The sequence below is a fragment of the Papilio machaon genome, chromosome 17 (genome assembly GCF_912999745.1).
Source record: "Papilio machaon chromosome 17, ilPapMach1.1, whole genome shotgun sequence".
NCBI classification, from domain to species: Eukaryota; Metazoa; Arthropoda; class Insecta; order Lepidoptera; family Papilionidae; genus Papilio; species Papilio machaon.
In genome coordinates, this window is record NC_060002.1 from 4,517,150 (window position 1) to 4,543,509 (window position 26,360).

General features: G+C 31.7%; 5 protein-coding genes across 8 annotated transcripts; 3 read left to right on the plus strand and 2 right to left on the minus strand.

Moving 5' to 3' along the window:
• Positions 1-648: 648 nt before the first annotated feature.
• Positions 649-2,588, minus strand: LOC106721527 (39S ribosomal protein L11, mitochondrial). The gene is made up of 4 exons (XM_014516485.2): positions 2,362-2,588; positions 2,102-2,291; positions 1,719-1,885; positions 649-1,629 (listed from the first exon to the last, which is right to left on the minus strand). Exons 1-4 carry the CDS (start codon positions 2,494-2,496, stop codon positions 1,531-1,533), a joined length of 591 nt encoding a protein of 196 aa, XP_014371971.1. The 5' UTR covers positions 2,497-2,588; the 3' UTR covers positions 649-1,530.
• Positions 2,589-2,922: 334 nt separating this feature from the next.
• Positions 2,923-10,557, plus strand: LOC106721656 (N-terminal kinase-like protein). The gene is made up of 13 exons (XM_014516669.2): positions 2,923-3,385; positions 3,740-3,969; positions 4,089-4,265; positions 4,876-5,104; positions 5,284-5,427; positions 6,118-6,299; positions 6,970-7,198; positions 7,431-7,518; positions 7,730-7,891; positions 8,131-8,271; positions 8,824-8,945; positions 9,815-10,046; positions 10,270-10,557. Exons 1-13 carry the CDS (start codon positions 3,008-3,010, stop codon positions 10,419-10,421), a joined length of 2,466 nt encoding a protein of 821 aa, XP_014372155.2. The 5' UTR covers positions 2,923-3,007; the 3' UTR covers positions 10,422-10,557.
• A 1,132-nt stretch (positions 10,558-11,689) lies between these two features.
• On the minus strand, positions 11,690-18,225 carry LOC106721657 (probable glucosamine 6-phosphate N-acetyltransferase). 2 transcript variants are annotated; one of them, XM_014516671.2, is made up of 7 exons: positions 17,847-18,225; positions 17,361-17,580; positions 15,163-15,290; positions 14,464-14,525; positions 14,166-14,306; positions 14,004-14,060; positions 11,690-11,772 (listed from the first exon to the last, which is right to left on the minus strand). In XM_014516671.2, the coding sequence occupies exons 1-6, from the start codon at positions 17,871-17,873 to the stop codon at positions 14,042-14,044; spliced, it is 597 nt and encodes a 198-aa protein (XP_014372157.2). In that variant the 5' UTR covers positions 17,874-18,225; the 3' UTR covers positions 11,690-11,772; positions 14,004-14,041. The 2 variants fall into 2 exon arrangements, with proteins under 2 accessions (XP_014372157.2, XP_014372156.2); XM_014516670.2 differs by lacking the exon at positions 11,690-11,772 and having other exon boundaries at positions 13,237-14,060; positions 17,847-18,224.
• Positions 18,226-18,471: 246 nt separating this feature from the next.
• Positions 18,472-20,838, plus strand: LOC106721577 (complex I intermediate-associated protein 30, mitochondrial). 2 transcript variants are annotated; one of them, XM_014516541.2, is made up of 6 exons: positions 18,472-18,531; positions 18,851-19,017; positions 19,382-19,599; positions 19,900-20,085; positions 20,351-20,495; positions 20,759-20,838. In XM_014516541.2, the coding sequence occupies exons 2-6, from the start codon at positions 18,918-18,920 to the stop codon at positions 20,836-20,838; spliced, it is 729 nt and encodes a 242-aa protein (XP_014372027.1). In that variant the 5' UTR covers positions 18,472-18,531; positions 18,851-18,917. The 2 variants fall into 2 exon arrangements, with proteins under 2 accessions (XP_014372027.1, XP_014372026.2); XM_014516540.2 differs by lacking the exon at positions 18,472-18,531 and having other exon boundaries at positions 18,714-19,017.
• Positions 20,839-21,893: 1,055 nt separating this feature from the next.
• On the plus strand, positions 21,894-26,118 carry LOC106721494 (transforming acidic coiled-coil-containing protein 3-like). 2 transcript variants are annotated; one of them, XM_014516437.2, is made up of 3 exons: positions 21,894-22,219; positions 22,338-23,361; positions 26,095-26,118. In XM_014516437.2, the coding sequence occupies exons 2-3, from the start codon at positions 22,405-22,407 to the stop codon at positions 26,095-26,097; spliced, it is 960 nt and encodes a 319-aa protein (XP_014371923.2). In that variant the 5' UTR covers positions 21,894-22,219; positions 22,338-22,404; the 3' UTR covers positions 26,098-26,118. The 2 variants fall into 2 exon arrangements, with proteins under 2 accessions (XP_014371923.2, XP_014371922.2); XM_014516436.2 differs by lacking the exon at positions 26,095-26,118 and having other exon boundaries at positions 22,338-23,497.
• Positions 26,119-26,360: the final 242 nt, after the last annotated feature.

A 26,360-nucleotide genomic window follows, 5' to 3' on the forward strand; every position in this document is an offset into this window, starting at 1 on the left:
AAATATTTATAACTTTTTTATTCTGTTCCAAATTTTAAATAAATGAAATTTGGTAGATTTGTGTGTTTAAAAAAATTAAGTGTTGATTTGAAACAGCATATCGAGGGGTGAAAGGCTATTTGTTTTAAGCGACATTTTTTACGATGTTGACTTATATATGTATATTCAGAATCAGGGAATTTGTCTGATTCTGAATATATATAAGTCGCTTAAAACAAATAGCCTCTCACCCCTCGATATATACTATTATTACTGTGAACAAAATATTTTAGTAGAAATAGTCACAGTATTATCAGAGCGTAGTCTTGCCTTGTTACCTATAGATATAAAACTATAATGCCTTTTTTCTTTATTATTAAAAAAAATCCAAATAAACAATTTAGCTTAGATATCTCATAGAGTATAAGCAATGGAGGCATTATTAAATTAATAGAAAAAAAAACATATTTTTTAGCATGTATTTGGACTGTAATTTCGACAGACTGTAATTTGTGATAATTAGAGTTCTGATAAATAAGGGTAAAAATAAAATAGTCATAACAAAATAATACGCTCATTTTGACTCACATATGTATCATAAACCGATAAATAATCTTATAAATAAATTAATATAAAATATCTAATAAATAAAGTATTTTTGATATTTTATACTATTTGTTATAATTTTATGTTACAAATCTGTAAGTGACATGTGAATATGTTTATTATGTGTGTCAAAATGAGTCTATTATGTTGACAGGTGTAATTTAGGTGCTCAATAAATTATGCTTGTATATAGTGTTATCTTAACCGTGAAATTAGACTGCTGTAACACTTTGATAGACCAACAAAGATATCTGACCTGGTGGGCATAAGTCAAAATAACGATAGCTCACTTGCGCCCCTTATCGATGTCAAAAAATTGTCACAAGATCATACTGTAGCTGTCTTGTCATATTTTTTCTTTTAAGTCATTTTCTGTGCCTATGTAGGTTTTATATACTCTGTGACAAAAGCAACTGCAATAGCAGCACCTCTAATCGGCCCAGATAAGTTTGTTGAACTATGTTAACACTGCCTGTGTGACGCGGTTGGGCGATTGCACAGGCCACTGAACAGAAAGGGACGCCACAGATCTATATATGACAGTCTTACAATCCAAACTCACACTCCAAAAGTATGGTAAATAAAAGAAGGCGCTATTAGCTAAAATCGTTACTGTATACATACAAGTGTTACAGCAGTGGTATTCTACGTTAAATATATTCTATCAAGTGTTGTGGTTAGTGTTGTTGATTTTTAGTACTAACTTTAGTTGTAAACTGTAGACTGAGCAACATTCTTATAGTTCCCAATTATTTTCTTATAAAAATTGATCAATAATTAAATGAAATTATTATCTTTGTCCATAGCATAATACATAAATCTCATAAATGGTTTAGTGTCATAGTTCATATCTAATAAAACACTTACTAAGAATTACTGTGTTTTTATTATTTGATCTAAATTTACAATACCTACAAATTATATATATAACTAACAACAAATTACCTATGCTGTTCTCAACATTTTAGCTTCACGTTTTTCTTGCAACATTTTCTTTTGCTCTTCAATTATTTGTTTTCTTTCTTGAAGAAATTCACCATATTCCTAAGATAAAAATAACATTTAAATAGAATATAAGTACAAAGAGAGATAAAGTCAGATATAGTTCTATAACTGAAGCAAAATAGTTTTACCTTAGCATCTAGGTCTCGGACAACTTCAATACCACATGTTCTTGCTGTAGCTATAAGCATTGTACATATTTCTTGTAATGGCCTCCATTCCAAAGGTGGATCCTGTGATTTAATTTTTGCAATTTCGTAAATATGTTTCAGTGTTATTTTGCCGCATATCTCATTTACTGAAATAGTTAAAAAATAGAATATAGTTAATAGCTAAATAATAAAAAAATGTGTCAATTAGTATTAAGAGCTAATAAGAGAACATTGATTTCTTAAAACCCTTTCTTTTATTATTTTTGGATTTAGGAGTTACAAGAATAGACTTCTTTCTCTGATATTTTCTTGTCAAGATGTCACAAATGAAAGATATGTTCCGTAAGTGCATAGAGACTTACCAGGATGCATAGCACCTCGGTTGACACCAGCAGCCTGCTTTATGAAATACGAAGCTGGAGGTTGGTGAATGGTAAGTTGATAAGATCGATCAGAATTCACTTTGACTCTCGTAGGCAATGGTATGCCTGGCTTTATGTTAGCAGTGCGTTCATTAAAATCCTTGCAAAAGGCTGCTATGTTTATATTACGCTAAAAAAATATTTCATTTAATTTGTTGTAATAAATTAAACATATCTTTACTGTCATAATAAATGGTTACCTGTCCCAGCATAGGACCTAAAGGGGGTCCCGCAGCGGCCATACCGGCTGGTACATTGGTTCTTAATTTGGACGAATGGTCTATTTTATCAGCTACTTTTTTCATTGATTTTAATCTAGCAACTGATTTAGACATATTTAGTTTCGTTCGTCGTTGTTTTTATATTTTTCTAACCTCAAATTGCTACAATGAAATAAACGTCAATCAACTATGACAGCTGTCAGCTGTTCGCTTCGTTTCTGAAAATGTCGCGTATGATAAAACTTCGCTATCATTCTTAAAAATATTATAGGAAAATATATTTTTAATATACTATTAGTTTTCTCGGAACTCGTCTATTTTAACAGGTCTTAATTTGATACAATAGCGTGTGCAAATGTTCTTTGAGATATAATCTGTTTTTAATAAGTACTGCGTCGTGCTGTCATGGCCAGCTTGTCATCTCTTTTGTATGATATCTTAGTAATTGTGATTTTATTAAATTATAGTAATTGTCGCTTTATTATTGTATAAAATTTTTACAATTCCTACAAAGTAACGGATTGTGCTTTAACTATGAATTCAACAATATATGTGATACGCTTAATAAAATGTGTATAAAACCGTTTACAACTTGTAAATAAGTATTTAATGACTTTGGTTCAATATGTGGTCGTTTTTCTCACGGGATCCTACAAAGGACTTTCCATATGAAGTGGGAGATCCGATACCAGGTTTGGAGGATAGATCAGTTTGGTCTTTACACAAAGGAAAGAAAAGAGGAACCCAAGATGAGGTGTCAATCTTCTTGTTTGATGTTCAGAAAAACTCGGAGACCCTATTCGATATAGCAAAAGCTTCACTTAAAAAGCTGAAAACTATGAGACATCCCAGCTTATTACATTATTTAGATAGTTGTGAAACTGAGAAATTTTTATATGTAGCTACAGAATATGTTGAACCTTTAGTGACTCATTTGGAAGATATGAAACTTGAGGGTCAACAAAAAGAATTGTTTCTAGCATGGGGTATATTTCAAATTACTGTAAGTATTTTCACACAACAGTTATCTATCAGTCTAATTTGAATATTTTTATAAACTATTTATTTCTACTTTGTAAGATAATTATTATCTTGCAACGGAAATAAATTTAAATAGGGTACTGATATTTGTTATCAGTAGAAATATTTATTCTTGTCCTGTTTATTTTTTTGTAATTTTAAATAAATAACTTTATCATAAATACTATCAAGCTAATAATTTAACATGTTCAATATTGTTTTTATTTTTAAAGGTATATTTGTACAAACTTAACATACTTAGTGTGGTTACATGTTATTACTATTTCTTATTTATAACCTTATAAAACTTGTGGTACATTAAGATTACTTGTTCCAGAGAGCATTATCATTTTTTAACAATGATGGGAATATGAGACACAACAATGTTTGCCTTTATTCAGTCTTTGTCACATCTGCTGGGGAATGGAAGCTCGGAGGGTTTGAGTTCCTCACAGCACAAGGCCAAGATACATCTAGTCCGATACCTATAAAAATTTTACCCGCTCTAGAAATATATGACCCACCTGAAAAGAATGATCCTGCTAGACTAAAATCTGTTACAAAATGGTAACTATGCAATTTTCTGTATTTTTTTTAATTTGTCTAAAGTTTGTAGAAAAAAAATATGTCATATAACTTATTAACTGTTGTACAAGAGTTATTTTGGATATTTTTCTTTATTGCAGCTCATCAGATATGTGGGGTCTAGGGTGTTTGATATGGGAGGCATTTAATGGTCCATTGAAAAATCAACCAGCGCTCAAAACAGTTGATACTATACCAAAGCAACTCTGTACGTTATATTGTGAATTAGTCAGTGCAAATCCTGCCTCTAGACCAAACCCTGCTGATATTATAACAAGGTATTTTTATAATAGACTAGCTGTAGCCTGTGACTCCATCCTTGCACAATAAAAAGGCCTTCCTTAAAGGCCGGCAACGCATCTGCGATTCTTCTGGCGTTGCGGATGTCCATGGGCGTCGGATCAAATAATTCTCGGTCCGTTGCTCGTTTGCCCCCTTCTCCTATAAAAAAAAAACAATAAAAAAAACTACTTGTATGTTTACTTCTAAAAAACTAACCTTACTAATATTATAAACTAGCTTTTACCCGCGACTCCGTCCGCGCGGAATAATAAAAAAAATATAATGGAAAACGGGGTAAAAATTATCCTATGTCCGTTTCCTGGTTCTTAGCTACCTGCCCACCAATTTTCAGTCAAATCGATTCAACCGTTCTAGAGTTATATATTAGTGTAACTAACACGACTTTCTTATATATAGATGTGACTGTTTGGATGGATGTTTGTTTGAAGGTATCTTCAGAATGGCTTAAAATATTTCGATGAAATTTAGCAGAGATATAGATCATAGTCTGGAAGAACACATAGGCTACTTATGTATTTTTTAATTCCGTGCGGACAGAGTCGCGAGCGACTGCTAGTCTATCTATAATATTACTGTTATTTACAGATGTAGAAAAATAGGTGGTTATTTCAAAAATGATTTAATAGATACAATGTTGTTCCTAGAAGAGATTCAAATAAAAGACAAATTGGAGAAAGTTAAGTTTTTCTCAACGCTTAGTTCATATTTGGACAACTTTCCTGAGGCAGTTTGTGTGCATAAGATTTTGCCCCAGTTATTAACTGCGTTCCATTATGGAGATGCAGGATCTGCGGTATTGGCACCAATGTTTAAGGTAAATAAAAAAAAAATGGGTATGTAATAAGTAACACAAATTTTGATGTAGCATCATTTTTTTTTTGTTAGGAAAAATATTTTCGCTTAATTAACATTATTTTATGATCCTTAATAGTTTGTTATGTTCCATGCTACTATAATTTAGCATTGAACTTGTATCTAAACATTGTATTTCAGTTGGGTAAACTATTGGAAGAAGAAGATTATCAAAAGCAAATTGTGCCGTGTGTTGTGAAGCTGTTTGCGTCCAATGACCGCACAACGCGCTCCCGGCTGCTGCAGCAATTAGATCAATTCATTATGCATCTACAGAATTCTACTGTAAGTTATTTTTAATATTGCAATTACAGTGTAAACTCTTTATAACGAAACTCAAGAGACTGAACATTTGTCGTTATAGAGAGTTATCGTTATATGGAGTGAACAAAAAAACAACCAAATTAACAAGATAACATAACATAAACAATAATACCGATAATAAATATTTACTGTCTACAAATATGAACACATTTCTTCGTAATAGAGAATGGCATATCGCTATAAAGAGTGATTCAAAATGTGGGTTTTAACGCAAACCAACCAAGTTGGGCTCACTTCAACGTTACAGGGAGTTTATTGTTATAAAGAATAACGTTATAAAGAGTTTACACTGTATTGGTTAGTTTTCAATTTCATCGTAAATAAAGTTCGAACTGACCGACGATGACGTCTGTAACGATGTAGCCCTCTTATGTATTCCCATATGTTTGTCTTGCTTTAATATAGATAGAGTGGGTTTGGACTGTCCCATATTAGCCATGTGAATGTGTCTACATGTGTTGTAATTTTATTTAATTTCTAAGTTGATTTTGTATGGACCATGTGTCTGCATTAACGTTTTATTATATTATTATTAAAGCGACTGCCAAGCATTGTTCGTATGATTCTGGCTTGTGTTCAAATGAACCTTAAGTAAACTGGTGAAGAAAGTAGGTATACTTTTTTTTTTAAATCTATTTTTAAATGTTTTAGGTAAATGACCAAATATTTCCCCAAGTGGTGCACGGCTTCTTGGACACTAATGCGATCATAAGAGAGCAGACTGTCAAGTCCATCATTCACTTGGCATCGAAACTTAATTACAATAACTTGAATGTTGAAGTACTAAAGCATTTCGCAAGGTTACAGTCCAAAGACGATCAAGGAGGTATTAGGTAAGTACGTTAAAAGTTATTTCGATGCTCAGAAACCTTATTTAAATGAAACCAGCTTAGCAAAATATCTTTTTGCTCTGCCGTAAACTTTGTAAGATATACTTGGATATGTTAAATTCCTTTGCACAAACCATGATAAAAGAATAATTTTTATAACTTAAGACACTAAGTTAAAATTGTGTATAACTCAATTATGCAGTAGGTGGTCAATATAGTTATCATTGATAAATTCTATTTTGAATTCGACTGTATTTTTTATATGTGTGTTACCGCGTAGCTACGCCCCTGGTGATCCGTTTTTAATTTAAAAAAAAATGGAGAAGACTAGTAGATTTTGAGTTTAACTACAAAATGCGTTGCGAAAATTAAGCACTTTTTTGCTTTCATCGCTTACGTAAGCTAAACTAATAGGACTTACATGAAAGTGAATGTGAATATGGAAGAATTGTGGCTCTTTAAATGTGCTAAATAAAAGTCCGCGATAGCATATATCTATCTTTTATAGTTTTCTCACAATACCCATTTGTTTTTCTAATAAACTACATAATACCTGCTCAAAATACATCGACTAACCGATTACTTAAATTGGTTGTAGTTTAATTTTTTGCCACATTATACACAGTTAGTAAGGCTGTTGATCAAAGGCATACAAAGTTATGTGCAATAACAGGACCAACACAACAGTATGCTTGGGCAAGATCGCGGCGCACCTTCACCCGCAGATACGTCAGAAGGTGCTCGTGTCCGCGTTCGTGCGCGCGACTCGAGACGCGTTCCCTCCCGCGCGGCAGGCGGGTGTGCTCGCGCTCGCCGCCACGCAGCAATACTTCCTGCTCGCTGAGGTCGCTAATAGAGTGCTGCCGGCGCTCTGCCCTCTCACCACTGACCCGGAGAAACAGGTCAGGAAAATCCTACTCTTTTTGTTTCAGAGGGGAATGCATTATGCATATTTTGTGCGCCAGGGGGGACGCTGCAGTTATGTGGGATTTTCTTCCGGATGGGAAGCATTCGCACTAAACACCTCTGTTCTACGCATTGTTGTTGTGGGGTCTACCATTATTCCCAAAATGCGGCCTTAAAGTACTTTCACAGAATTATCTTATTGATACAGCTTATGACTTTATATTCCAGGTCCGTGATGCGGCATTTCGAACCATACGGGGCTTCCTTGGTAAACTAGAGAAAGTGTCTGAAGATCCAAGCTTAAAGGAAGGAATGGGTAAGAAGTTAGGGGATTAAGTTATTTTTTCTACATTATAGGTATTTTGTAAATTAATAAATATTAGAGCAGTAAGTAAATTAATCTACTAGCTATTTGTATGTAACATATTACTGTCTCTATTTGTTGAAAGAGAATGAATGAGATTATATGTTTTTAGACATATTTGTCAGTGGAAACTTGCAGTAATACTGACACGTGAATATTATAGAGGCAGACGTGCACACAGCGACGCCGTCGCTTAGCAACGCGGCGGCGACGTGGGCGGGCTGGGCTGTCACAGCCGTCACTGCAAAGTTCTATCGCTCGCATTCTGATACAGCGCGCGTACAGCACTCAGTCAAATCTGCACTCTCTAAACCTGGATCACTCGGTAACTAACACTACGTCATCATTCTCACATGTGATGACGTCACAAACTAACAAAAATCAGAAAGTCCTTGTTTTTTGTATCTTAGAATGCAAACAATGATTGGTGTCATAAAATGTTAATGTGCTCTTTATAAAAACTAACTAGGATTTGTGTGGTGATAAAATCATCATCATCAGCCTTTATTTGCCCACTGGTGGGCATAGGCCTTTCTCAAAGTAACTGATAATTGATAATTTTAGAGCAACCATCGTCAAGCAGCATGTCGACTACAACATCGTCGGTGACGTCGATGACGTCACTGGAGCACAGCGAGTCCGCGTCTGACTACGACCCCGAGCACTGGGACATGACCGCCTGGGGCGAGATAGACTCCAGCGCGGGTCAGTCTATACTAATATTTTAACTCTATAAAAATATAGTAACAAACGCTTTAGTTGGCACGTCTGGCTGAATAATACTCTTATGCACAATGTGCCAAAACTTAATAATGTTATAAACTAGCTTTTATCCGCGACTCCGTCCGTGCGGAATAAAAAATAGAAAACGGGGCAAACATTATCCTATGTCCGTTTCCTGGTTCTAAGCTACCTGCCCACCAATTTTCAGTCAAATCGATTCAGCCGTTCTTGAGTTATAAATAGTGTAACTAACACGACTTTCTTTTATATATATAAATATATAAGATTCGATTAGTTTTATATATGGATGGATGTTTATTGTTTGTTGATCTGCAGTACGACTCAAATGATTTCAATAATTTATTTTTAATAGCACGCGAACGGAGTCGCTACCAAAACTAGCCTACTAACAATAATCATTAATATTCCAAGTACAATATAACGTACATATAAATTTTCAGCAAGGAAAATAATAAATGTGTGCAAAACTAGTTTTATATTTAACCAATGTAATACAAGTTGATGTGTACTTAGGTACGGGGACTGGTGCAAGTGGTAAGTCAGCAAGTAGCGGCAGTGCACAAGCCACGCCCGCACTCGCAGCGCTCTGTGAGGACGACTGGGACGGAGAGTGGGGCACACTGCAGGAACAACCTGTGAGTCATACACACACACACACACATACATACATACATAATACCTAAAGGTAGTCCCGGAAAGGCTACAAAAAAAGTCCATAGAGACTGCTGTTTTTTAGTGTAGTTAGGTAAACACGATATACCATGCATCTAGCTCCGATGTCTGACGGTGCTCTAAGACATTTATTCCTTCTATAAAAAACATACATACATACATATAAATACAATAATAACTAGTGTTAGAAGTACTTTTGCTAATAGCTACTAAGATACGTGAAAGGTTGAAAATAACTTGATAATTTGAGGATTGGACACATCATGATATAGTTTTCAGATATCTATGCGGTTCTTTAACTTCGCATAAGTCGTTGCGTAAAACGCGGTTTCAGGTGTAGAGGGATGCATGGGAAGAGCATTACACCGATGACTTTGAGAAGATATATGAAAACAATAATGCATATATAGACCTTTTACTTTTAGAAGTACCACTCTGGTATTAATCATTATAAAACTCTGATCAATTATCTTATCCCTTAACTCTTATCAAATTATTAGCAAAAACATCTTGAGAGAGATGCTAGATATAGCAATTTGGTTCTGTTGCATTTCTCAAAGATTCCGGAACCCTTTTCAATTACGCTTGAGGTTGGTCACTGAGGGATTTTTAGTGGATAAAACCCAACATAATCGTGTCTTTCCACCAGAAGGCATGGTATCTTTTGAATTGTTACCTCCAATACAAAAAAAATTATATAGCGGTTTGATGAAAGTAAAAGATCTAGTCGGAAGTCTGCATTATAATATGACCTAGAATAGTAGAATTTCTAACTCTTTTTTAACATAAAATTCATTGGTCTATATATTTAATTTTTAAATTATATTTTTAGAGCGCGGAAGCAGACTTAGCCAGTCCATCGGAGACGTGGAACAACGCAACATGGTCTGAGGCGGTGATATCGTCTGCTAACAGTGCGCATGCTACGTATGTACGTGGCCCAGCGCGACTCGCACACAACACCACCCCCACCCCCACCCTCACCCCCACACAGCAGCACAGCACAGACTCCCTCGCCGGCTGGGAGGATACCGAGTTCGAACCCATCGAAGAGAATGCTGACGGTAAGCAGAAAAAATAACCACCTACATATTGTTATATTGACAGAACTAGCTGGCACTCAGATTCTAATAACGGTTATTAAATAGTTCTTTAGTATAGATTTTGCGTACTAAATGTACATTAAGCGAATTCTAATCTCGATTACTTGTTTGCTCGTTTAATTATAAATAATTATTTATTTTTTTATATAAATTAGCGTTACAAAACAGTCTTTTCTATCCGTAGAAAACAATGCATCAAAAATGGACGAAATGAGAAGAAAACGTGAGGAGAGAAAATTGCAAAGACAGAGGGAAATGGAGGCTAGACGTAGTGCGCGCGGGCAGGGACCAATGAAGCTGGGCACCAAGTTAACCGGACCCCCGCCACCCTTCTAGTGCCCGCGCCCTCACGGACCAAGTAACATTGGAACTAGACATCACCCCGTCCCCTAATGTGTGCCGCTTCTATATGGCGTTGTCGTTTTTGCCGCCATTTTATAAATTGAATCGATGTCTTTTGACATTCATATTTGAAGCACTAAAATAGGGAGCGGGCAATAAAAGGTAAGTATTGGAAAGAGTTGTATGATTTGTGAATCTGAAATGTCCGTTACATTTAAAAATTATTCTTTATACATTAATTATTCTATGTCTATTGTAACAGGTCAGTACTTTTTAAATTTTGATTGTGAAATCTTACTAATATTATAAATGCGAAAGTTTAGATGGATGGATATTTGTTTGAAGGTATCTCTGGAATAACTCAACGGATCTCAATGAAATTTGGCATAGATATAGAATGTAGTCTGGAATAACACATGATTCTTAATTTGTTTTCTAATTCCGCGCTGACGGCGTCGCTTAAAAATATCGTAGCTTTAAAATGTCGGACTGTACTTTTTCTTTGACCTTTTATAAAATTCACTAGCTGTCGCCCGCGACTACGTTCGCGCGGAATTAAAAAAAGTAATAAACAGCTTATGTATTCTTCTAGACTATGTTCTACAACAAACAAATTCTGTCAAGATCCGTTGAGCCGTTTTGGAGATACCTTCAAACAAACATCCATCCATACATCTAAACATTTGCATTTATAATATTAGTATGATTTATTAAGCTTGAAAAAAGCTTTTTGGTAGATCTAGGAAATTTAAATTCTCTCTCTGGAATAAAACTGTCTCGCCCGCTCCCTTTTACCTTTTCATTGTGAGAATCTTCTCGCACTCGCGAAAAGCTGCACTAACAATTCTATTTTATACAATAAATAAAAATATCTAGACAATTTTAAAGACTTTTATACATGGCTATTGAAATATCTGATCTGAAAATGGCAGCCTTAATTTACGTTTTGATCTTGCAAAGTGAACGGATTGTGCTTATGATTACTTAATTAAGGTAATTTAAGGCTAAAAGTTTTTTCCATAATTCTTCCCCATCTTGATTAAACGTAATTGAAATTATCTTATGAAAAATAACACCAATTTATTGTCAAAATCAACGCTTTTTGTGATAGTTACTAAATGAACATTCAACAGTCTTTGGTCGGAATTAAAACCTCTTTATAATAATACAAATATTTATTAAATAATATTTCATTATTGGACATATCAAAACAATTATTTACCATTCATTATTATTTCCAATCTTATCAATAACATCAAAATTGATAACAGATTTTTGACATTAAGTCAAATGCATTTGTCGTGTTTCTTTCTCTCATGATTCCGTATCATTCGATGGCAAATACCTGAAAAATAACTTTAATTACAAATTTTTCCGATTAAATATTTCCCATATTGACCCATAACTTTTTTTTATTTATTCATTCATAAAAAAAACTGTACATTACAATAGATTGATAAAGAGTCGCCAAACTGCTCAGCAATTTGATGGCAACAGACACTCTCAGATTTATGTTTTCAACCGAGCAGTCCAAATAGTAACAATTAATGAGACGCTTTCAAGTGAACATTTTAACACATAGTATAATAAATTTTCTGAAAAAATACTTTTTTTAACTATTCATTTTATTTTTCAAAAGTATTGATTTAAAAAATTTAAATAATTAATCAACAAAACACCTGTATTGTCTTCGTGTCTTTTAAGACAATTTAAATAAGCACGTGTTATCGCGTGAACTGAGAAAAATTATGTAATTAATAGAACTTTTTTTTGTGTAATTCGTTAAAAAAATTAAAAATAAATTTAAAACTAATTTTATTACTTCAATTCCGATTAAAAGTCAATCATTCATAAAGTTTCCAAATTTTTTTCTTTAAAATCTGAAACATTTACCATTCCTCTTTTAAAAAAACTATGTAAATTTAATTTGCCCAAATTTTGTATTTTGTCGTGGAGAATTATTATAAGTAAATAGGTGTGAATTTTAAAATGTACTGGAAAAACTATATTACAAATAAAACAAATTGATATTTAAAATCTTGATATTTGCGATTTAAATTTTAATATTTAAATTTAAAAATAAAGTTATATTATAATTTAGTTTTTCCAGTTTGCATGTATTTGATATTGTATTGAATGTGTCGTAAGTGAAATTCTTATTCTACGCGCTAATTACGAATATTTACACTTCTGTAAATAAAATTGAAAAAAAAAACATTCTTTTATTTGACAATTGAACCTTCAAAAATTCGATTAGTGACAACTTAATATGTAACTTAATAATATTTTCGAAAGCGATAACATCTCGTTGAAATATAGTTAATTTTTTAATATAAAGATCAAATCTTCTGTTATTGCCAAAAGTCAAGATTTTTATAACAAGCTTTTACCCGCGACTCCGTCCGCGCGGAAAAAAAAATGCACATAGGATAAAAAAGTTCCTATGTCCGTCTCCTAGTTCTAAGCTACCTCCCCATCAATTTTCAACTAAATCAGTTCGACCGATCTTGAGTTATAAATAGTGTAACTAACACCACTTTCTTTTATATAAATAGAATATAGATTGGGTTTCTTAAATCTAGAAAAAGTATATTTATCGTACATAATATGGAGTTAATCTATGTTAATCTAATCTAAGTTTTTTGGGCCAAAGAACAATTAAATGTTTCAATTTGGAGATTATCAAAAATGTATAAATTTGTGTTTTAATATAAAAATGAAAGTATAATGATAAAATGAAACAAACAAATAAAGCGAAAACTTTTAATAGCAAAATACTATGCAGGTTAGTAACAAAATAAAAATTAAGTACTGGTATTATACATGAAGACTACAACTAAAATGCTTTACATAATAATGGCAACAAAATTAAATGACAAGCAATGATAACAATCAATATTTTTAATGTGGCAACATTCTGGTTACATCACTCATTAGTGTTGTAGCTTAAGCGAAAAAAAGCATCTCTTATGTGCTAAGGCATCCAAAATCAATTTAACACCCCATCAATAAATGTGTTCGCCGAATAATATCTTTACCAAAGAGTTATTTCTGTTATATTTTGTCCAATATTGGCCAACATTTGTATTGATGGATAGAAAAATTGACCCCGCGACTGTAATTACATTCACAACTAAGCAGGAAACGCAACAAACGTCAAAATAGGAAATGAAGCAATGCTTTTGGAATTTATTTTAATTAACTAAACAATCAACTATTAAATAAAGCAATTCTTTCTATAAATTAATTCAACAACTTAGAAATATTTTTTTTATCATAACTTGCACATACCAAAAATTATACATAACTTTATGTCAAGTAAAGCATAAAACGGAACGTAATCTTGTATTTCAAAGCTGTTGTATACGAAAATTTTACCAGCCCACAGATGTATCATCTAAACATATAAAATACATCGAGTGAAACGAGAAAAAGCGAAAGTGTGAAAATTTAGTGACAAACGTAATGTGACGTCAGACACTGGGTATTTTTGTCACCATGGTTTTATGAGAATGTTTCGTCAGTGGGAACAGAGTATAACGTTGTTGCGAGCTGCTCAGCTGTGTTGTAACTTACAGTTTAGAGCGCAGGTCGGACGCCCCAGCGGCTAATTGTCAGGAGGGATCCTCGAATCTGAAACAAATGTTATCAGTTAACTGACACATATTGCCTTGAAATGTCATCAAAAAAAACAGATACAAATAGAGCAATGTTATAATATTAAATAACAATACATACCTCATGTTCATAGCATTAGAGTTGCCAGGTTCGAGCTTGTACCCGAGTGTCTCATAGAACTTGATCAGCTTGTCCTTGCAGTCAAGTGACATTTTGTAACAGCCCAACTGCTGGGCCAGCAGTGATACTGTCACTACTATTCTGTAATTAATGTTTCATGAAGTACTCATCTTTAGTGTTGGTTTCCACTACCATGACACATCATATTACTGTCTCTACTTTTTCAAAGAGAATGTAAAGGATGATAATAAATATTAATAAGTGTCACAGCAGATGGCACCTTACTATTACTACTTACAATTTGCCTAATTGTTGGCCTCTATATGTGTCATTTACTACAACATCTTCTAAGCGTCCGCGCTGAAATACAAAATAATATTATAAAATAACTGTCGCCCGCGACTTCGTCTGTGCGGAATTAAAAAAAACTTAATATGTAGCCTATATGTTCTTCCAGACTATGTTTTATATCTATACCAAATTTCATTAGATCCATTGAGCCTTTCTAGAGATACCTTCAAAAAAACATCAATATCCATCCATTTATCTAAATTTTTCACTTTTTTCTGTCATATGAAACTTCTAAAAAAAAAGTGAAATCGGTCCAGCCGTTCACGCATAATGGCGTGACCAAGGGATATAGGTATTCATTTAATATAAATAATATATAGATGTCTCCTGAAAGGCGGAACGGATCTTAATGAAATTTGGCACAAATGTAAATCATAGTCTGTAAGAACACAAAGGCTACTAATAAAGTTTTTTTTTAATTCCACGCGGACGGAGTCGCGGGCAAAGCTAGTACATAATATAAGTATGTTCAACTATCTTGGCGGCCGACTTTGAGCTGTGCGCTGCGCAGTGCCGGGTCAGTTTACACCCTTCTACACCTAAAATTGTGTTAATGCTAGTTTGCGCCAAGATCTATGACTAAGTAATTGTGAAACTACTTTAAGCAACCACAGACTACAAACTTATGATACTTCAATTTACTCACAAGTGAACAGTTATGTATAAATTTCTGTTCCACCGTCAGAGTGGCAGCTCCTATGATTTTTGACGAACGCGTGTCCTCAATCACCGTAACGTAGTGACCACCAGACATCTTCATTTGTGTGAACCGTTCTGCAATAGCATGCACAAATATTATCGTAAATATTGCCTCAATTATAAGCACTAAAGTCAGTATTATCCATCATATAAAGGTCATAAAACGAAATAAGAGTTGCTGACTGTACGTTTCTTTCATAGTAATAAGACAATACCAACTTATTAATTTGAATTTTTAAGCTATAGTAAAATATTAGTATAATTTATTATAAAATATCCTATTGCAAATTTTGTCACAACTCAAGTTCATTAAGTCAATAGTTTGCTTGACCTTAAACTGTGAAACCAGTTAATATCAAGTTCAGATTAGAACATTTTTCAAACATTTTCTTAATATCTTTAAACTTTGTTAAACAATTTTAATATTACTAATTTAATGATTTATAAGCATTATTAATGTAAATATTCACTGCCATATCATCTATATAAAAAAAGATTGTTATGTCTTTTGGCAATATTTAGGTAGGAACAAACTGTTTTCTTTACATTGATAAACTCATATGTATATATAGGCTACAGCTTAACCAATAACTAATAATATGGAAAGTCCTGGCTTCTATTGGCTCCTTTATAACATCAAATTCTAGTGTACTCACTGACCTCTTTAAATGGAATGGCCATAAGATGTAGTATTTTGTGCCTAATTGATTTTAGCCATTTTGGCGTTGATAGTTACGGTTTGTATCAATGGCTTAGATACGAACTAATAATATATTTAGAATTAACCATCACATAACATCAACAGACGCGTTTAAATCGGAACAACATGTCATTTCCAAGCAACCATCTGTCTATTTATAGAGATCAGTTAATCAAAGAAATTAGTTCCACATTTTTCCGCAATATGACGAGGGTTGTTACATATCTGTTCAGACTAGAATTTCAATCACTATTACATGAATTGCAAATTATAAATTAAGTGTTAATTTTATTCACAATAGATAAATTGATAAATTCACTATCACACTACTTAATAATTATCTAAAATTACATTATTGTTTTATCATTTTAAAACATGATTTATCCATTAAAAAACATTATTACAGTAAACATACTGAAGTAGAAACATTGAAAAATATTCAACAAAATATCTGAAGCTTATCATGTTTGCTTTTAACTGTAAAAATATTTAACATTATAAATTACGTTATAAGACTACCTAGTAACCGAAAAAAGTACTTAGAACCAAGTTGATAGTAACATATAGGTACAACTTAAAAAAATTAGATGATTGAAACAATTTCTTTATGTATCAATTTCTTATTTCTATACGTAAACTATAGCAAGGCAGAAGGTCAGAAAAACTTATCAAGTGTGAATGCCATTGAAATAGTGACCAGGAAAGCAATAATTTAAAACTTGTCGCGTTTATATAAGGTCACATAGCGACGCCGTCAAAGGCTAACATTCCTTAATACAAACTGGTTTACCTATCAAATTATAGTAGGCTTACCAGACCATAACAACTTTAGTTTCATTGCTTTTATGTTTAATGTTTTAATTAGACTTATTTAAAAACAGTGAAAGGTTTTCTAATTAACATTTAATATTTATCATCATTTTTTTGTATCTTTTATCTTACTAATATTATAAATGTGAAAGTTTTATGGATTTTAGTTTGTGGTATCTCTGGAAAGGTTCAACAGATCTTTATGAAATTTGGCACAGATATAGAACATAGTCTGGAAGAACACATAGGCTACATATTATTTTTTAATTTCGCAGACGGAGTCGCGGGCGACCGCTAGTAAATTATATTTTTGACAGATAGACAATATAGCATATAGGCATAATGTTGCAAATTTAAGTCTACCTTAAATTGGCCAAACCAAATTCAAATCCAAATCCTCATAATGTAATTCTCTGACATTAACTTCACCCAGCACATAGATTAAAATCAATATGTATCTTTCTACTAAAATCAACAATCTACTCTTTATTCTTACTAAAACAGAAATAACAAATGTTTCATACACTAACAGTAGAAACCCATTCTTCCAAAAGTTAGTTTACAAGAAAAATTGTAGTTATAAAACCAAAATGTAAAATTTACCATTGACAAAAAAAAAAACACTAGCAACTTACCATCAAACTGTTTTCTTGTGATGTTTCCAGTGCTTGTCAGTTGGCTGAGCAAATGTAGGAAGCCTTTATCAAAATCTGCTCGCTGTAATGGTCTCACTACCATCCATTCTGCACCGGGGTTTGCAGCACTGATTTTTGGTTTGAAAACAGCTGGACTCTTACTGAAATCCAACTTCTGCAGTATATCTGGATTGTAAAGATATTCGGACATGTTCCGATCCTAAAAATTAAATAACAAAATAGTTAAATTCTATGATTTATAATTTACTTTAATATTCAGATTCCTAGTACCTTAGTCCAAATTTACTTAAGATTAAAACAATTAATAGTAATAAATAATTCAATAAAAAAGAAAAAAACGGTCTTCATATAATTGTAATTTTTAAGGTGTTGAGTTTGAGTTTTGAGAATAATTGATATTTTTTGCGTACATAATTATTTTCAATAATATGTACACATTTTACTAAAAATTATATAAAAAATTACCTCATTGATATGCGTTTGCATACCCATTGTGAATAATTTTTATCGCCTGTTAAAAGTTTTTATTAATCTACCTTGATTAACATAATTCAAATAACTAACTTCAACCACGAGAAGTGTTTAAGCCTCTCGTTTCGGTATGAAACTCAAAAGTACGTGGCAAAATATAATGTCCACTTTTGTTGAACTTGAATGAGACTAGCAGCTATTGGTTGAATAAAGTAAATATTTAAATTTCCATAACGTGTATTGGTCAACGACGAACGAAGGTGAAAGGAACAATCACCACACCACCATACAGTGGTACCATTTATCACATAGACGTAACCTACACAAATTGATATTATGCAAGCTTTCTATTTCCTAAATATAAAAGAGAATATTTATTTTATTATAAATTTTTTTCTACCTATTAAATTCAAAGTTTGTTTTTAATGTCACTGTCTCATTGTCAATGTCAAATGTCACATATCTGACAAAGGTCGTTGTTTATTTTTCATTTAAATTTAAAAAAAATAAATAAATTAAATGTCTTCATAAATGATGCACAAATACATAGTAGAAATATATTTTAAAGCTTGTGTTAAAACCAACGAAAATACGGTTTTTGCAAATTTGCAAGAGATTTGTTATATAAGAAATTTATAAGCCAAGAAGCAGAAGCATAACACTTCAATAAAACGTCAAAGTTTGTTATTTTTTCAATTTTACGATTGAGGTTATAGCTAGCAAGATAAATAAAACATATCGTTTTATTTTTATTAAACACGAATTAAAACCATCTTTAATTTAAAGTACAAAATGATATAATTTATACGTATACTTCGATAAATAGTCTATAAAAGGAAGTGATAGCTTATTTTGTTTTAAGACAAAATGTCGATATTATTTAATAAAACATTAAAAACCGTGATTTATATTCGACATTATTCAGTATTATGTAAAAGATTAGATAAAAGTCCTTTATTTAGTTGCTTTACACAATCAATTTTTCCGGTAAACCGTAGTTTGTTTTGGGAAAAAGACAGAAAAGGTGGTTATCAAACTCAAGAAAATGTCTCTTATATTGAACATATGAAAAATGGTTACAAAGAACTTAAAATTGAACTTAAGCTGTTTGCTAAAGAAATGAAAGAATTTTTAGAAGCTGATCCACTGCTAATAGCACGACCAGGTAAGTATCATAAGAAATTTTATTTGCCACTGAATTTCAGGGTTTAGGAAAACGAATAAATTAATTGAGATTAGTGTTTAACCTGTACTACAATGTATAAAATTACTGGAAATGAAAAATTTTGCTAGAGGAAACAGAGGCAGTTGTAAAATAATATATTAAAAGCTAATAAGTTAAATAAAACCAGTGTCACTCATTCTGATAAAGGGCCCCGATGGGCTTGAAACTAGTTGGTGCCGACACCGGATAAATGAATGTGAATGTTTTAGCCGTTTATATATTAGTTCATGATAATGTCTCACTAAAGTTATAATAATTTAAGAGGTAGGCTTAGTATCAGTACAACATTATTTAAAGTTTTCAGGTGAAACTGATCTTCTTTGGTGCTTCAATGAACCTAGCGTATTAGACAAATTTGTAACAACATGTGATAGTGACCACAATGAAGGTTTCAGTACCTGTCGTTTTGACATGAGTCCTGCTGGAAGGGCAAATTTTCATGGTTATTTAGACACTAGAGTACCTAAAGATGGAAGAATTAAAAAAGCTGGATATTGTGCTATAAGATCTAAGAGAGTAAGGGTATGTTAAAAAAGTAAACATATTTTAACTTACATTTGTATTTTACAAAATATAATTCACTTTGTCTCACAACTTTCACAAAATAACTAAAAAAAAGACAAATATCAGAAAGGACACCATGTATTAATTTGATGTTCCTACATTTACTTATTTTCGGCATTGGATCTGATCTGGAGTGCATTACAATTAATTGGTAATATGTAACATTACTGGTATTAAAATAAGATAACTCTAAAATGAGATAGACATATATCATTTACAGAAGAGTGATAAAAATATAAATAAATATGTTTTTTACAGAAATCTTTTAAACGGGAAACTACTTATAATTGGAGTCTATATAACACATTAGTCCTGAAAGTCAGAGGTGATGGCAGATCTTACTTACTAAACATATCCTGTGAAGGTTACTATGATATAACATGGAATGATATTTATCATTATGTATTGTACACAAGAGGTGGACCATATTGGCAAATTGCTAAGGTATATAATATCAATGTTCAACAGATTATATAAAATAGCATCAACTAATTCTAAACTAAATCTACATATATACAGAAAAATTAATAAATCATATAATTGTATCCTGTAATACCATTACTTCTTATCCGCAACAACATCATAGTAGGGTATATGTTACAGTTTTTGGACAGCTACCAAAACGATTATGTGTGGTAGATACCATATTGTGATAATAGTGGCATATTTTTGAATGGAGTTATTTTAGGAATTGAAAATATATTTTCAGATACCATTTTCAAAGTTTGTATTGGGATCAAAAGGTAGACTACAAGACAAGCAAAGCAGAATGAGATTTGACAAAGTTACGCACTTTGGTGTATCATGTGGTGATAAGATAAATGGTCCATTCAACTTAGAAATTGAATATGTTGGTAAGAATATTATGTAATACTAGCTGTCGCCCGCGACTCCGTCCGCGCGCAGTTAAAAAAAAAATGGGGGGGGTTATGAAAAATAGATGTTGGCCGATTCTCAGACCTACTGAATATGCTCACAAAATTTCATGAGAATCGGTCAAGCCGTTTCGGAGGAGTATGGCAACGAAAACTGTGACACGAGATCTTTTTATATTAGATGTTATGTTGGGGTAATATTTATTAACTTGTATTTAATTTAATATTTTTCTTAATTTCAGGATTAGAGTTTGATCCAACTCATGAAGAAGAGTTTGCTTATGAAATGTACAAAACTGATAAGTATATAGTAGGAGTGTAATAGGAAATTTGTGTTAAAATCTTTAATTTAATAAAGTATAATAAAAATAAAATTTTATAATTGTTACGTATAGAATTTTTATTTTTATCACCATTTATATATTTTGCTTATTTTACAGATTTTGATTATTCTAAGCATTTAGCAAGAATATCTACTATGATTGTGACGGCATAGATCCTAAATAGTCATTTAGTCAGTTCAGTCGAACCAATGATGACTAGTGAGGTGTCATTCGATTAGTCTTCTTCCCTGGAGTGTCAGGGTATATTTGACGTAAGAAAACTCTTAGATAGGTGACGCCAGCGCCAATTATCTGCCAATTATCTATCAAAGTTTTTATGTCATGTTAGCAATTTAAAAAAAAAAAACTCTTATAAACTGTGCCGGAATTAAAAAAGAGGTCCGAAGCTGGAATTCTACAGCTGGAAAAAAGGCATTGTTTGTTAAAAATAATTTTATAAACTATCTACTACTTATTTTTAATTCTTTGCAGTGAAATTTGACGGAAGTCAGAAGTTGCTATGAGTACAGGCAACACTTTTGTACTTTGTAAATAAAGTAAAGAGAATTTTGGTTATTTTATTTGTTTTATATTTCAACAGTGATAGACGCCAGCAACGACAACATCTGTTGCATGAATTGGCCGACTTGCCCGGTGAAATACCATGACTATACAAAAGACAGGCGTGAAGCAATTTCACGTTTCGTCTGATGAGTGTGCGTGCCGGAGGCCTAATTTCAGTCCCTTTTTCACATAACGAAAGGATGGATAGGGGAAGTGAATTTGACGGAAGAGGAAGCGCATAAGAAAGGAATATATTTTCTTTCTATGTATCCTCTGCCGATTAAAGATAGGCTACGCATTTTCAATGGCGTATGTATGTCTATGGGCAGCAGTAGCTTCGCTATTTAGGTTTTAGGCGTATTCAGGTGGCCGCTAGCTCGTTTGCCACCTTATGATAAAAAAATATAGTGCTGCTGATCATGCTGACATCTATAGTGAGAAAAAGGCAGTTTTTCTCTCTTTTACATTTATCTGTGGTCGATTAATTTGGTCTTTGCCATTTGAGTCTATATTAAGAATCTGTAATCTGTTTAAAATAAACTTCCATCTATGGACAGGACTGATGTCATCCATCCGATGAAAAATTAATTATAATTTTAATAACCAATAGCGTTACAAGTGACACAACGGGCGTTATTGTTTTATCAAAATCTATATTAATTGCTCCAGAGTGTGGATATTTCATACAGTGTTGTGTAAACGAAATATAATAAAATTTTCTTTGTATCCAATTCAGTGCAATAATACTTTTCATTTAGTACATTTTAATGTGTGGGGTGTTTACGATTTCATAATTTAAGTCTATATCTGTCAACAGTAAGTAGACTTACATATTTTTCATCGTCTCATTAATTTTATTTATTGAATGATAATATTTTCACTAAACTGCGCTGCCCTTGAAACCGAAGTCGTTAATTTACTTTTTTAATTTCAGGAGACGATGTCTCCACAGACTATCCAAAAACAGTAGTATTGGGAAACAGTTAATAATACATTGTACGATGTCAAGTACAGAGCAAAATTTATTGAACTCAATGCAACAATTGTCTGTGCAACCAAGTAACAGTGCTCCTCCTGAGAAACCAACTCAAGTTGTAACTCCAGCTATCAACAGAAACCAGCCATCCGCGTCTAAAATTGCATCGGTCAAATCGAGTACAGTATCTCCAGCTATTGCGACTATTGATCGTCTTTTGAGCTTGGGTACAACACCTCCACCTCCTCCCGTTATAACCAGGCCTACAGACATGGACCCCCACACTATGGAGCAACTTCGAGCTGTTAAAGAAATGTTAGCAGCTCAAGAGGAAGAAGCTCAAAGTTTAAGAGACATTAATAGAGAAATGCGTACCCGATTGGAGGAATGTGAAACAAAGATTAAGAAATTAACTGAACTCAACGAAGAATATGCGGAGAAAGAGAAGGGCCTATCACAACGTGTAGCAGAGAAAGTACGAAATAATAAACAAATGAGCATTGTCATGGAAGAGTATGAGCGTACAATTTCATCTCTCATAGGTGAAAAAGATACAGAAACTAAAAGATGGGCAGAGGAAAGAGCAACATTACTTAGAGAGCGAGATGAGGCAGCTGCTCATTTAGCTTCAATGGAGCATGCTTTTAATGATGTTCACACTAAATATGAACGATGTAAGGTTATAATCCAAGATTATAAAACAAATGAAGTTGCATTGAAAAGAACTGTAGAGGAGAACAATGATGCAATACAGAAATTAGAGGCTCGATATGAAGCATTAAGACAGCATGCAATGCAGCAATTGAACAAAGCCAATGCAGAGCTTGACTCAGTAAAGAAGTACCACCAGGCAGAGATCCTTAAATTGAATGCTATGCTCAAAAAGAGTGAAGTTCACGCTTCTTCATTGCAGGAATCTCTAGCCCAGAAAATCAAAGATAACGAGGAACTTACTGCAATTTGTGATGAGTTAATTAACAAGGTTGGTTAACTAATCATTATACTGAGTAATTACATTTTCATTTATCTTACATGCATTTGTAATTGCATGCTAAATATTAGACTAACATTTATTTCATGTAACTAATATTATGAAAGCAAGTTAACAATGCTTATTTACTTACATAGAGGTTGTTAGTGTCGAATTTGTTTCATGCTCTATTATATATTTATTTATCACATATTGTGCAATAAATCATGTTGATGAATTTATTGTACAATTGTGTTATTTTAAATAGTATTTTAGGTTTTTTATAATGACACATTTGTTAATTTCATATTGTTGATTTACCATTGGTGCTTAACTTAAAGTAAATTATCCAAAATAAGTATTACATGCCATTGGTTACATTAATATATATGATTCCTTAAAAAAGTTTTGGTAATTGTTTTAATCCATTTATTTTCTAATTCAAATGTTGTGTAAATTAACATTCACATAATATTGTCCAGTAATTTAGTTTATTTTTAAACAACATATGCTTAAGTATATCAGTTTTGTGCATAAGACTGTCCGACTGCACCTATGCTAGAAAATAAATATTATTTGTAGAGTACACATTTTGATAAGAGCTCCTAAATACTAGCTGCCATAATAATTATGATTTGAAATTTTTGATTGTGTAAAAATAATAGGATAGTATATGTATTTGTTTACATTAATTTTGTGTTTTGTGAATATTTTGTGACTCTAAACGCTATTAGATTTAGTTGAGAGTGAGGCAGTACATAATATTTGGTGGAATTAGACATGACTTTTATGCCAAAACTATTTTGAAATATTAATGAAAATTGGGAATTACTTTTCTTCTGTACGATATCAACTAAAGATCCTTAGTTCTCTTGTTTATAGTTTATTATAATTTGTTTATTTCCATCTTTATATATATTCCAGCTTCATAAATATTTACTGAACGATTTAATACAGTTTGAAAATTGAGGTATGAGGTAGCATAAAAAAATTAAGTTCTATAAATTTTTTTTAAGCAAAAAATGACAATATTTTATAAAATCAACATTAAAATAATTTAAAACATAAACAATATCAGGTCTATAAAATGTGGTTAACATTTTTCTAGTCTACACAATAGCTAAGCGATTTCAATTTGTTACTTAAATGAATAAATACTTCAAATTGTTTTCAAAAAGCATGATTGCAATTGCTAATTTATAAGCTTTTTTATTTATCAACTGAGAATATTGCTTTTCTGTTCTTTTTTTAAAATTGAATACATATATAAAAAAAGTATAATACATAGTTGACAATATCTGATTTATAATAAAATTAATTAATAATATAATTTATTGACAAAAGTAAAAGTGAGCATCTAGTGTATGTGTGCCTTTACAGAGATTAACCTTCACCATCCATTTAGTCCATTATGTAATGATTAAATAATTAAATGCGTACTTTTCACTATAGATATATAACCTATAGATGGATTGTTCCATACAATTTTGACTTCTAAACAAACGAGAGTCGATTTTCGAAATGTCATTTTGTATTACAAATGACAATGAAATTTTTTAGCTTCACTTTTGTGCTCCAGATTAGATATCTATAGATTATGTATCTATATTTTTCACATTTACAAATGTAATGTTTACTAGTTGATAAATCTAGATGTAACATTTAGTGTCCAATGTGTAACATCACCAGTAAAATAATACCCATAAAACGAAAAAAAAAGATCTCATAAAAAATACCCTAAATTTGTATAACTGGATTGTTCTGCTGACAGCATTAAATCTGCAATGTATTGCACTGTGATTATATTTTTGTATTGAACAAATTGGTTATTCATCTGTATTATTTTGTATTTTTTTAAACAATTCACTCCGTTTGATTCATTTATCATAACACAAAATTATTTATACAATTTATTTAACATTCCACATATTCATTATTTTTATAGTTTTTTTATCATTAAATTCTCTGTCACTCGAAATACTTCACATTCATCTATTGAAAAAAATAGCTTATTAGTTTGAAATGTTATTAATATATGTTTTTAATCAACTCAATAATTAGTAAATCTTTTGTATTGTGTTATTCGAACTTTCATTACTTTAAGTGTAATTTTGTATCATATTCATGTTTTTTTTTATAATTTCGATATTTTGTACGTAAATGTTTATTCATGTGAATAGAATGAGGAAATAAATTGATCAATATTTTGTATCTATATTTATTACTTCCCTTTTATATGCATGAATTAGTTATCTCATTTGTTGTTCCTCAATATGGTATATAGTATGTAGAAATATTACCTAACACTCTCAGTGACACTATGATTTTTACTTATTGATGTGAATTCGGTAGCACTGAATGTGTTAAAATTTTTAGGACACGTAACTTTTTTTTTGGATCCTTAAGCAAAGGAAAAGTAATTATGAAATCTCAATATCATGAATAAAAACAATGCAATTTTATGAGAGGTAATATTTATCGAAACTATAATATTAATTTTTATCGTCAATTTAGATAAACCCTTATAAGTTATTATTATTAAATCCAATCCACAATTTCTGAATATACATTATATGGTAAGTTAAAACCCTCATCGAATTACGAATACTAACTTACGATCTTTTTTATTACGTTGTTCGTAGTATAGTCTCTATTATAACTTATACTGTATTGTTTCATGTCAAAAAATTTAAATAAAAAAATCAATCCTGTATGTAATTAAATGCAAACTATTTAATTTTATAGTAAGGATGGCAACGACCTCGAAGGATATTCTTAGATCGTAAGGAAAATTCAGACGCAGCCCAGGAAATGAAACGCATCCTAGTATTTATATAAATCAACTACCGAGTATAGTTTATTTTAAACTTGTATGGGTATACCTAAGTATAGTAGCTGGCTACTTTACTATCAATTAGCTTTAATACGTATTTACAATTCTTGATTATTAAATTGAAATAATTATCTAGTACTTGATAAGATATAATTTATCTTTTATTTTAATAGATAAC